Below are 13,689 nucleotides of genomic sequence, written 5' to 3' on the forward strand. Positions count from 1 at the left end.
GAATGGATACCACACAGCTTTGTTGTCATTAGGTGAAACAAATGAAGGGCTAATAACTCCCTGAGTTTTGGGTTGGGGTTGTAAGGCCAAATTAATTAACAGTAACACGTGTCATGTTTCTGGGTTCGATCTGAGTCAATCTCATAAACTAAAACTAGGGAATTGACGTGACACGAGGAATTCCAATTGTGACACGAAGATACTTATAAAAGTAGGAGGTACACGAAGGAGATCCCTTTATTGACGTCAACATGTTCAAACAACAAAGGGTCACTAAAGTATCCGCCCACATTGGGATGATTAATCCTAACACAGTGAAGAAGGGGGGAGATAAAGATTCTCTCCGAGAATCTATGACGTTTCACCTACGTTACTTCATGACAAGCTCTCAGTAACCAGTGACAAACTTATGGAACATGTCTTATGAACATTACAGCCCATTTATAGCTTGAATGTTGTCATGTCGTTCATGGGTTTTTTAATAGCAGAATAAAATACATGAACGGAAAAAACGAAAGAGTTCACTGCTCTCAGCTATACACAAGTGTATTTAAAATGATATGGGCTCACTTTTGAAGGCAAGCTGAGGCCGAATCGTGGGGAATCTTTGAGCTTGGAAACGAGCACGGGTGAGGTGATTGGAACGACGGACGACATGAGGACGCTCCGGAAAGGGGAGGTGGGCGCTGACCAACTGTCGTTTCGTCGGCGCGATCTCTTGCTCCGGAAACTTTCGGTCCTTGATTGATGCGAGTCCCGACTTAGTTCGTCCGACTCTTCCGCCAAGGCCTCGTCAAAACTGTACCGGTTGTCTGCAATCGAGTAAGGATAAAGGGATGTATAGCGAGAACGTGCTTAACACGTTTTTCGATGAAAGTCTAATCTCACTTTTGACACGGTAAATTAAAGAGAGGAAAAATGTTATAACTTTTGGGGTAAACAGATTGAAAAGGAAGTAATTACCCGTAAGAGATTAGTTGGACATCTTATACACTGCAATTTTTCACCTAAGTATAGTATGGTGCGCTAAAGCTTAGATTAACATATTTAAAAACATATTGCACCAGCACTTTTCAGTTCAAGGTTTAATTTATGAACCATATTTTCGGGATGAAACTATGAAAGTAAGTTCAAGGGGGTCCCAAAATATTTTTTAAACATATGCACGAAATCAAGACAAATTCAGTGCAAATTCATAAAATATAAATGCAGGAATAATTGGGGATAGTTTGGGAATTAGACTCCCAGATAATGTCAGGTTGGGCTAGTTCACCAGTTTTTTTTATAAATAGCAAATTAATTCGGTTAATTTAATATTTCTTTTTTATGAAATCATAGTTTAAAACATCACATTTTGTTTTACAAAGCTAATAATTGATGAAGCATATTTTTTACAAGATTCAATAAATTATACTGTAAAGACCGTTGCAAGAAGATATTAAATTTTCAAGTTTCACGAGTTTGAACATTTTTTATGTCGCACTATTTTTTTCAGCAGAGGTAGAGAGTAATTTGGGATTCAGTTTGATCCCAACAACGAGTAAATGGGTTTAGAATTAAGGAAGATATAAATTTTATAAAAATGTCGTACATTGGTGTACTGCAGGTTGGAGTTATACAGGGGCTCATAGGAAATACATTATTAGTTTTACCCCTGGAAGTCGGCTCCCGGAAGAAATTTAAAAATAATTTAAAAACTACTTATTCTACAGTCAGAAATTACATTTTCTCGACGTAATTCTCTATATAAAGAGTTTTTGTTTGGGGAGGAGCTAAGATTCGTGAGAAAGTCTTCACGGCCATATTGAGGGGGTTCAATACAGAAACCCACCAGAACCATGGTAAGACTTAGAAGGGTGAGACGTACAACTCAGTCAAATGAAATCTCTCTATAATGTTTCTTCGACAACATTAAAATAAAAATACTCCTTAAGCCTTTGTCATTGAATTTTGAAATTACGCGTGCTTTAACAATTGTATTATGTCACGTGATTAGAGAATACGGTCGTAAGGAAGAACATGCTTAAATGAATATGGATTTCTTTACTAATTAATATATTAACATTATCACTGAAAACCCGATTTTATGATTAATTTATCTTCACACCCTGTACAATAAAATTTAAAATATGCATAGAAACTGTCATCTTTCTTTCAATCTCTCTCTCAATTTACGTAAAAAAACCAAAGAAAGACAATTTGATTATGTAGGTTTCAAAAATCGGATCACGAAAGAGGGCATCGGATACACTACAATTCGTTTTTATACTGATCTGAAATTCAAAACACACGTCGTTCAAGCTAAATGTACCCTATCTACAACATCATAAGTTTATAAGATATTTTCCATAAGTATTACATTACCTACACTTATACACTTAGTAATGCTAGAGACTTACAACTCGAGCTAGTTCGAGAACGACAAGCGAGAATTGACTACACTCTTTTAATATTGCAGTCCATATTCCTATTTAGTCTGTACTAAGCCTTGGACAGCCCCTTACCAGACGTCGCATTACCTCGAATCTGTGACCTCCCTCACTTCATGACAAGCTCCAGTTTGTAACCAGTGACAAACTTATGGAACATATCTTATGAGCTTATGATAGCATTGGCAGTTACGGGCAAAATCGCGTTTTACAAAAATCCCCAAAAAAGGAGAAGATTCGAGTAGTAGATTCCTGTCTGAAAATGTCAATGGCAATTCATTCGGAAAAATACCCGACATCAGCCATTTTAAGAGCGGAGCTGGGATAGAAGGTAACCCCTTCCCCTTGGGTTTCAAAATTCCCTCAATCCCCCTAGCACCCAAAAGCCAAGGACTATCCAAAATGTAATCATCTATTCAATCGTAAAAACGGTGCGGGGGGAATTCTACCATCATTCTATCTTCCATCCATTTCCAGCCCTAACCCTACCACCCCAAAAAAGGCTTCCTGCAATTTTGTACTTTTTATTTCGAGCAAGCAGTAATTTTGTATTTTGGGAAAATAGCGAAATGGTCCCTAAAAATACCTACATAGATATTTGAATACCTTGTTATAATTTAATTAAAATGCTAAGATAGTTAATATTTGAATTACGGAGAATTTATAGTTTGCATGACAGCAAGTTCTACTGTTCATTTTCGTACATTTTAAGCTTACATTACTAAAGAGTGTCATTCTCACATTGTTCTTAATTATCCTTGCTTTTAAAATTCGAAATACTCCATAAAGATACTTGCATAGATATTTGAATATCTTGTTATAGCTTAATTAAAATTTGAACTATGGAGAATTTATAGTTTCTACACATCACAACGATGACTCATGAAGTGATTTCTATTGTATATTCATGAATATTTTAACCTTACATTACTCAGTATTGTCATTCTCAAGATGTACTTAATTATCCTTGCATTTAAAATCTATAAGTTATGACGCTCAGTTTGTACTTTGTACATATTCATATCCTTGAACTTATGCTCTTTATCACTTATAAGACTTGTAATATTTGAACTGTTAGCTATCCGATGGCACAGTGGATATGAGACCAGAGAAAATTAAGAAAGGGAGTGGAAACGTGAGAGAAAGAAGTAACAGGACTCATCAACTTCCGGTAAGTCTGCTCTCCCCCCTTTGCTTGAATTAGGCGTTAGATATGGCACATGACGGGAAGTAAATCAGGTCAGTTATTCGAGAAGCGTTTGAGCTAAATTTTAATTTGTATTGCCAAAGGCAGAAGCTTCCTCTCCTTATCTCAATTCTCTCCTGTGCCGTAGACACTGCGTGGGTTTGAACTCTAGATAAGCCAGTGGTAAATTTATTAATTTTAAACTTTACTTCAACTAAAGTTCCTTCATAATGATTTCATTTTTTAATTAAAAAGAGCATACATAAAATAATGAATAATTCCAATTTGAATCATGTATATATCTACAATATTAAAACAGTTACGCGCTTCGTCGCTTCGAGTTGTAACTTCTCAAAATCTAAACAATACCACATGTTCCTTCAACAGGAGTTGGACGAATTTAGTGTGAGGGATAAAACAAAAGAGTTAAAATAGTGTGGCAGGGGCCCGAGGGGTAGGAAACGGGGCTTGAAAACGAGATTCGATTTAAACTACCTCCCAGCTCCACGCACTCTTCATCAGTAACAAATCCATTATTGGAATATATACTCCACCTCCAGGAATGGCGGGAAAGAGGTATGTGATGGGAGAATTGGAGGGAAAACACCCTGCGTGCTAAAAGTCGTTTTAATAGACATCTATATTATATGAAGTCTCGTGCTATCAGACGTCTGAGACATATTAGGGACTTTGTACTGTAAGCGCGCCAAAACTTTTCCCGGAAAATAAGACGAGAAAAGTCTTTCCGGAGAATAGTTTAACACGGAATTTCCGACGAATTGTTGTCGGAAAGTTTCCTGGACATAAGAGGAGGTTAAGAGAGAGAAAATTTACCTGCTTGCAACAAATAGCTTAAGGTGTTTTCGGAAGAAATTTAGGGTTAGGTATTTTAATGATGTTAAAGCTAGCATACTGTAGGAAAGGTGGGTTCCAAATAAAGCTAAATTAAACGCTTCAACATGTAGGCCTATTCTGTGTTTCAAGCATTATACTAAGAAACATACTAAGGCAGCAAAAGGTGAAATGGATTTTGTTTAGGGTTAGGAATTTTAATAACGTTTAAAGTGTTGTATAGGAAAGAGCTTCTTTAAAATATTGGACTATGTATTTTATATTTCGAGCATTGTTCAAAAATTCATCTAAAATTTTACGGTGTTCCAAAAGAGTGGTAGTACCGAACTACAGAGCATTCCATGAAAGATTTTAAGTTGAAAATGATCTAAGATATTTTTCCGTTTGGGGCCACCTTTTGCAAGCTATGATTGTATCCTTAAATTTAAATAAGATACAATGCTATTTTAAATAAGGGGTCATCCCTAAAGCACTCTAATCATACCTTATGAGCAGAACATTTTCGATTCAAAATCGCCCATAGAACTACTCCACTGTACATCGGTCCCAGGTTCTGTGACACATTTTGGCACTGTACACCCTGTACTTATATAGATTTGGTAGTTTAGAGGTATTCTAACCCTATCTGCAAATTAAACAATTTATTGGAATTGATCTTTAAGTGTGCCTGAGGCTTAAGGACACTCAGAATTAAAACCTTCCCATTATTCTGATAATTCTATTAATAACTACATGGGTACTCTTAATTAGAAGCTCCGTGCAATGACGGCTTTCAATTTGGAAAAGCAAGCCTTTTAATTTCAACTGGAAGCATATTCGAAACACGACTCCTCTCGATCCAGACTTTTAAAAGGTCGATTTTACACGTAGTTAATAACCTCTCCTTCAAGGGCAGACGTTTTCAAGCCAACCAGTCGCATTTTGCATATTTTAATTCCCAAGGAAACATCAAACAAAACCGATGTTTTAACGAGAGCGTCTTTATAAATAGAAACTGTGCGCGCGAAAAGTGGCAAGGCAAAAACTTGTGATATAATTTACGATAAAAGCGTTCAACGAATTTTACTTTAAAAGATAGAAAACCGAGTTTCCCTTTTACGAAAGTATTTTTAAACTTATAGAGAGGGGCTAATCACTTTAGAATTTCCTGTACGTCAAGGAACAGTGTTTACGTGTTTAAAGATTACGTGAAATGCCCTTAGTACAGCTTTTACAGACAAGAGCATAAGTTTATAAGATATGTTCCATAAGTAACTTCGTAATGCTAGAGACTTACAGCTCGAGCTAGTTCGAGAACGACAAGCGAGAATTAATTTTGCAGTCCATCTTCCTATTTAGTTTGTACTAAGCCTTTGACAGGCGTCTCACCAGGCGTCGCTTTAAGAGAATCCATGACCTACGTCACTTCATGACAAGCTCCAGTTTATAACCAGTGACAAACTTATGGAACATATCTTATGAACTTATGCTAGGAGTGATTATCTCCTTGACTTAGACTAATTAATTTTTAAGCCATGCATTGAATATTACCTAGACGTCTGTTATTAATTTGTCTTGCTCGGTCTAGAACTTCTTAAACAATTAATAATTAAGGTTTCACTCAGTTTAAATTAAAGTAATATAAAATCTGGCGGACGAAAGTTTGTTTAAAACTCGGGTTATTGTATTCAGGGATTGCTGTCTACAATTGAGAAACGTAAGCACGGTTTAAAGGCGGGCTTTGAAGTTTAATGTTTACATTGCAGACCGCCTACATAAGCAAGAAGGCTTATAGGGTGAAAAAGTAGATACTGTTTAAGGCAGAATGAAGTATCTAACCACATATTAAACTTGGAAAATCCTCATGCTTGCAATTATCAATTGTACTAATAATCTCTATACATGAAAGCAGGAAAATACATACAGCCAATAGGAATTATTGTGACCCCATATATCGCTTGTTAGCTTCTATACTGGTATTGTGGGCGGGGGCTTGAGTATACTATCGGTCACCCGTCATAATATAGACGTCTTTCTAACTGTAATTTGATTGGTTGGTAAACGTATTTATAAAGTCGTAATACATTGCAATTTATAAACATTTCGCAGTTAAGCGACTTATTTATTCTAGAGTTAAACCGTCTAGTCAAAAATTTCTTTCGTACTTCTTCGTTACAATATTTTCTAAATTAAATCTCAAACTATAATTTGGTTTGAAGTCTGTAAGTTCTGACGTACTATTTGATAATCAACGCCTAACTTAAAGCAAAGCGCGGGTCCAGTGGATCCCCTACAAGTTGACTTTCCTTACGAGCTCCAGTTTTGGCTTGGAGTTCAGGAGGAAAGTCAACTTGTAGAAAATTATTTGCTATATCATTCCTATTAAGTGGTAAGTTCTTGCCAAGAAATAATTTTAGCAAATGGTGTTCATCTTGGAAAATGATAGAAATAAATATGAAAAAAATCTTCACCAATGATTGGTTTCAACCGATTTGACTGATATTGGTTCACTATATCCTACAGACGGGCTTTATGTACTGTAATGGTGCCAAGCTAAATTTGTTCTGGTGAATTTGGCAACTATTTTATGATATTTGCCCCGATTTTGGGGCTTTCTTCTTCTACGCCATTGAAGTTTTTATTTTTGATTCATAACTCCAATATTTTAGGGTAAAAGGAAAGACTTTTTCCTTCAGTTCAAGATGCAGTAGTTTTTTTGTTGCGTTATTAAAACCCTCTCATATATATTGTGACACGGAGTTCAGTATGAAATAAAACAAATAAATAAAGGGGATGTCTCTTACCGAGTGTGTGAGCTTTCTCTCTATTGTGCAATTCGTTTTCTTGTTTCCTTTGGCTGAGAGGAGATGCCGATAAAGAACGTTGAATCTTCTTTTGACTAAGGATCATAGCTTTCCTTTCGTATCGACATTTCTCCAGTTTCTCTGCAAATGTAAGAATTTTTAGTTTTCTTTTTCTGACTAGCGACTTCTGAAATGGTTCCTTCGATATCTAATATATATGGGACGTGGGAATTGCTAAGGTGACAACAGACCATTTCGATATCTAACTAAAAGGGAAAGACACGCTGGTAAAACCTGACCTTCCATCTCCCGTTTAGGCGCCTTTGTGTATCATGAGAGTGCGCAGAGACGGTGATGTATCAACCAAATTGCATGTTCCGGCACTGAGGGCTGCCTACAATCTTTTTTATGTCGGAAAGGCCTACTGGGACAGTGGGGTCTATGCGACAAAAGGAATGCATACAGCTAATTGGAATATTCTCGCCTTCATAAATCCCATGTTAATTCTTCATACGCAAAAACGTTTAGGCTAGCTTTTCCCACAAAATCCGCCTAGATACGTTGAGAAAATTGCTACACAATGATTCCTGATGGCTGTATGCATTCCTGGCGACAATAATATACTTATTATCAGCACTTTTTCATGAAAATCTAAGTTGCCAGGCAACCTGGAATGCAATGGAATCCGACTGATTGCGAGTTTATTGTAGGAAGAACCCTTTAACACTTGTAGATGTTCAAAGGCAGAATTGAGGTGTAATGTCGTGATCTTATGTTTTTCCCCCATTATTCCTAGCTTCCCCACATCACCGCCATATTGGAAGGCATAGTGTGTAAATGGTAAATAATCATTGACGGAAGGCTTAAATAGCTATTGAAACTTTGACTTGTCTTACAAGGGGTCTTGGTTGAAGGCAGTCGATTGTGACGTTTTCACTGAACAATGCATTTAGAAAATATGCATGTCTCTTTTCAGTGTTGCCAGACAATGAACTACGTCAAAAAAGGTGAAATGCGCTGATAATAACTGAAATGTTCCTATTTATACAATGGTGCCACCGTTGAGCTATCGCATTGTAACTTTTTGAACTATACCCTGGAATAGTTTGAGGCTGAAATCGATCTTGAGCAAGGATTATTTTTTTTCTTTTTATAAACGCTTTCGAAATTCCAACTAGTGCATAGTATCTTAAATTACAAAAGCCACAGTCGCGCCGCTAAAGTTACAAAAACCCATTTCGGATAATGTGTCTTAAAGGGGTAATGAAGCGGATATAACTGTGTTTTAGTTTGTCCTTAAGTCTAGAGTTAAGTGGGAGTGAACATAGAGCAAGAAATAAAATATGTCCGACCCTGCCCAGCCAATCACGTGCAGGCCTTCGCTAAAGCTAAAGCCGTTCCCCCAGTCTTACCAGACCCTTGATGAGGCAGGAGACCGTAAAGAGAAAGGCTAGCAGCTCAGTTCGATTCAGTACTTCACTAACTAGAGCTATCTCAATTGTTACGTCAGTGCCTAGGTAAAACGTTACGGGCGGCCATGTTTGGAACCACTTTGGTTTTATAGCATGGGTGACGTCACACTAAGGCTTTTGAGATGGCTCTAGTGCCTCACTAAGGGTCTGACAAAACTGCACTGAAGTTAATGCTGAAAGAGAGAGAGAGAGAGAGAGAGAGAGAGAGAGAGAGAGAGAGAGAGAGAGAGAGAGAGGGGGGCGGGGGGAATTTTCCCTTGCCCCCTTTAGTGAAGAAAGAATAACTTGCTTTCAAAATTAAAAACACTAAGACTAGGTTAACACTAGACTCTTTAGAAGATTAGGTCATATCTTCATTGTTTCTTTAATCCCATCTAAACCAACTTTGTCAAGAAAAAGGAATTGAAAATTCCAATAGTATTCTTATCTCTTTGGGAAATAGGTACTATTTTTTAGACAAACTTCGATAAAGTCTATTCTTATTGCACCCTAAAGAAGCCAATATATTCCCTATAGTATTGGCCTAATAGAATAAGATGTTTTATTCCGTTAGGCCTTGGCTATCGGAACGTTTCATTTCAGATCCTCGGGACATCAAAGGAAATAAAGAAAGAACTATACTACTGTATAAGTTATATAGCAAAAATAAGAATCTCTTACCGATTCTATTCTGTTCCATTTCTTGGTAAAGCCTGAGTACTTCATCGGCGTCCGTTCCTTGTGGAATTTGTTTCTTAAATTCAGTCAACGGTTTCGGTAGAAGTTCCACGGGCTACGAGAGATCAGAGACGAGAGAGAGAGAGCGAGATAGGTGGATACAGAAAATGAATATTAATTAGGCCGAAGCCGCGATATCAACTCGTACATCATTCTGTATGTGACCCAAAAGTAAATTAATTCGAAGCTTTATTTTCAGTGTGTTTATTCAGAACAAAAATTATTAGGTTGTACGCAATGCCACAAGTTCTTTGGCAAATATAGTTACCTAAATCTAGAAGTGATATCTAGTTTATTAGGGAGAAGGTATAAGATGCCTAAGTATTCGCGCGCCATAGTCTCAGTCCCCTTTCAAAATACAAGGGGGGACGTAAAAGGAGGCCGGGCTATTTCGCCTCTCCTCAGTCGGAAAATACGTAATATTCGTCATTCGCGTCGGGCTGGCGTGAGTTTTCAAGAACCAATGAGATACTGGTTGTAATTTAGAGGCGGGGCTTAACTCCGGAGCTACGTTTGAACTGGAGATAAAGCTGGAAATGTGGCGAATTTATACCTTCTCCCTAATAAACTAGATATCACTTATTGCCTAAATATTGTCTGAGTTACGTGAAAAAAATTGGAAAAAAGTGCATATTTCAAATTGATAGAAGAGCTACAATGCATCTGATAACTTTAAGGATAATCTATTTCTGCATGTATTAGCGATCGTCGAGTGCCCAGAATGTAAAGTAGACCGATTAAATATGTACTGCATTGATATGAGTACCGACTATGTCTACAGGGACGGTACCAGTACTGGTTATGACGTCAGATATACCTTTCTAGAGGGGCGTTCCCAGCCTTTCTAAACTATATAGTTCGTGGGAGAGTCCTCATTTATTTACTATCTTCGTCCCAAATAAGTTTGAAAAGGTTACAGGTTTCATAGGGTATCCTCTGGCTTCAAATGAACTCTGACCTTTGCTATAAGGTGATATTTTAAATTTTCATAACTCTACAAGCATATTTTTCAACAATGTGTCGTCAAGACTACATATACCGAAGACCGTCTACTGGCCTAGAGGCGATAGAGTCTAAAACGGAGACAATGAGATATTTTTAAATAAGTCCATAGGCTAGTTTGGCAGACTACAACAATACATCCTATTATTTAACATATTTAGGAGAAGTAGTTGACATAACTGGTATTAAATTGATATAACTTTAGTGTTTAAATTCATCAATACGTGGTTACTTTCACGTAATAATGTTTTTAACCAACAAATATAGGTTTAGGACATTTCATTTTCTTATAGTTGAATGTCCTTTATGAAGTCATAATCTACCTCAGTTGGTACCCTCAATTTTTATGGAAGCCAAGGCCTATTATCGAATCAATTTTGAACACAAAGTATGACCCAAGTCCGACATTAACCATGGGTTTATCCTTTACGCAACCCTAAGGGGATCACAACCTATTATTTCTCTGTGTTAGGTTTATCAGAACGGGTTTGACAAATGGGGTTATTGATTTCTTTCAGCTTCTGTCGACTAGTCTTCCACCAATCTTGAAACTCACCGACGTATAGTGGCGATAAATATAACCCGACCCATAGCCGTCGTATCACCAATGTCCCTGCGGGTTTCAGTCCAAGAAAAACATCACAGAATAAATGATTTTGGGCTAGCTATCCCCTTATCTTTAGTTGTTTCTAATGTCGCTTATAAGATGTATTAGGCTTAGGTTGGTAATCCATTCTATGGGGACCTTATTCCACTCACAATTAAATAAAAGCTGTGTAGACATAAAACTAGTGCGTAAGTGATTGTAAGATTAATTCATTCCTTTTTGCTTTCAAGATGGTCAAGCGAAACCATTTTTGGAACGCGTTCAACGCCTCTATCTGGAGTATAAATTAGTCACGTTGGTTTCATCAGATGTCTACTATTACTACCCTAGAAGTATGTGATGCAATGACAATGATTTGGAGAGTTGTGGATCATGTCGAAATATATTGAATTATATTAAACAGCTTTTACGTTGTACCAGGAAAACACACAATTAGTATTTATGGTGCCATGACGAAACTTAAATATGAAGGGAAAGCTTTTATCACATCCCTTTACTGTCGCTATTCCATGGCAAAATACCGTGAGTTTCGAACTGTGCCAGCCCCCAGAGTTCAAGGATTTATCAGTGGAGACGTGGAGATAATAATTCCCTGTGTTGCTTCTATTTTTTCCTCTGGTTATATTTTCTCAGTACTGATATGCACTGCCACTTCCCATTAGTTGCGACATGAATTCTGACTTGCACAAATTCAGTCACTCTTTTATTTTTAAAATACAGTTAACAATGGTGGATAGGCTTCCAAATAGTCGCGCTTCAATATTTAAAATTGAAACCCCTCATTTGATTACTTTTATGCTTGTTCATTGATTCTTGGATTAAACCGTTACAAAGTTAGGCTTAGAAAAACATTGTATACCTTGACTCCAAGGTTGGAACAGGCTTCTAAAGATCTCGGGCTTGTCAGGACGTAAGGGCAAAATTGGGCATCCGGGTTGTCGAAATTGTACAGATTCAAATTAAGTTGCACGCTGAGCGAGTCCGGTTTTATCGCCGCGCTATCCGTCGAGGGCGAATTTCCACCGCTAATGCTCGAGGTGGTTGTAGTCGTCGTCGTCGCTGCCGCCATCCTGTTAAATAAAAGAATAGACCACTCTTTAGGCACGAACCGAGGCTTAACTTGATCAAGGCTTAGGCCTTAGGTTTCGCTACACGTAGAAGGAAGAGATGAGAGGTATGAGACGGAGAAGGAAAGAAAGGCTTAGGTCTTCCGGAGGTAGTTTTAATTTATTGTTTATATACGAGGACTCCAGCAGGAGGGCTCGATTCAAGAAGTAAAAGAGAGCATTTGGGATCGTTAAGCCTTGCCCTTTCCTAATGTTTTATTTCGGACGACTTTTGAAGGCCCTTACACGCACTGTTCTCCTCGTCATTACTTTGAAAATGTCTGAGTTTTCAGGGATTTTTTTTTATTTCAAAGTCTAACTTGCCTTACCATCTCCTAACGGTCGTTTAGGTTCCAAATTGGTACTTTTTCTTTTTGCTTTTTTTACAAGGCTATTTTAACGACAAGGTTGAAGTATTCAGGTGGCATCAGAATGGACTATTTCCGATTAGAATCATTAAGATAAAATGCAGGCTATTTTGTTTGTAATACACGTAGAAAAATATAAATATGGTAGTTAATGCTAACTGTACTAGGTCTACATACAGGGTTTTTCTGATAAGTCTGCCATAAGTTAAAGAATGTGCTTTCATTTGGTGAAACTGAGTGAAAAGTGTCAAAGAACATAAGGTTTACAACATTTAATTACTAAGATATGGGCTAAAACATTGATTGTTCCCTAAAACAATTAAATATCCACTCATGTGGAGTAATCAGCTTTACTTTACCAGCGTAAGGACACTTCTACCTATTTAATAGCACACTTCTTACATAGATAAAGGTTCAATAACGTTCTAGGCTGATATGTCTTACTGCACATGCGCGGATATTTCCTAGTTATACAGGCCAATTTATGGCAGACTTATCAGAAACGCTCTGTTTATGACAGTTTTTACTCTTAAATATTTATGCTAATCCTAATTGCACCAGTCAGAGTGGAAATGCAGGTCTAACCGTTGTTTTGAAAAATATTATTCCCTAGAACTTCTAGACCCTCAGGCCTGTTATTTCCAGATTAGACTAAACCTAATAATAATTTCATATTTGTGCTTGGTTAACTCTCCTGAGTTTGCTTTACATTCAATGAAGCGTGTAATCCATTTTTGGGGGCTTACACACTGCGTTTGACACTAATGCAAACTTCCACGGAAATGTCTTGCAAAGTTGAACTTAAGCTTTTCGCGGCTTCGAATAGATGTATGTAAGGGTATGGTAAAACGTCCAGTTTGTGTTTGGCTCGCGATAATGGAAAATAGGGCGCCGGTTTTGATTAAAAAACACGAAAAGACCGCGCCTAGACTCGAAAAGTATGCAGTGATTTCCACTCACGACCTCTTACAAAGTACGTGAAATCAAGAATGTAAGGATTTTCTTCAGATCAGACGTATAGTCTCCAGGGTTCAAACAAAAAACCCAAGGGTTTTAATCACCATAAAAACCCACTTTATAAAACCCATCACTAAAATCTTTGATGATTTTAAATGCTAAAATAATTTCTTTTTAAAGATAGTTTAAGAAATTTATTGTTTCAACTTC

At 37.2% G+C, this 13,689-nt stretch overlaps 1 protein-coding gene across 4 annotated transcripts in view; it reads right to left on the reverse strand.

The window, feature by feature from the left end:
- Window positions 1-13,689, reverse strand: part of LOC149702776 (uncharacterized) — a 39,038-nt gene that overhangs the window by 4,448 nt on the left and 20,901 nt on the right. For 3 of the 4 annotated variants that reach the window (XM_089866692.1, XM_089866691.1, XM_089866689.1), the window contains exons 2-5: window positions 11,908-12,118; window positions 9,383-9,494; window positions 7,251-7,391; window positions 571-812 (exon numbers count right to left, since the gene is read on the reverse strand). In XM_089866692.1, the coding sequence (XP_089722818.1) occupies window positions 571-812; window positions 7,251-7,391; window positions 9,383-9,494; window positions 11,908-12,117 (705 nt within the window). In that variant the 5' untranslated portion in view covers window position 12,118. Of the gene's footprint in view, window positions 1-570; window positions 813-7,250; window positions 7,392-9,382; window positions 9,495-11,907; window positions 12,203-13,689 lie in introns of those variants that run through there. The other variant, XM_089866690.1, reaches the window with a different exon arrangement.

This window comes from Phalangium opilio, unplaced genomic scaffold (assembly GCF_054372755.1).
Source record: "Phalangium opilio isolate 3A_F unplaced genomic scaffold, DU_Popi_V2 ptg000017l_1, whole genome shotgun sequence".
In the NCBI taxonomy this organism is placed as follows: Eukaryota; Metazoa; Arthropoda; class Arachnida; order Opiliones; family Phalangiidae; genus Phalangium; species Phalangium opilio.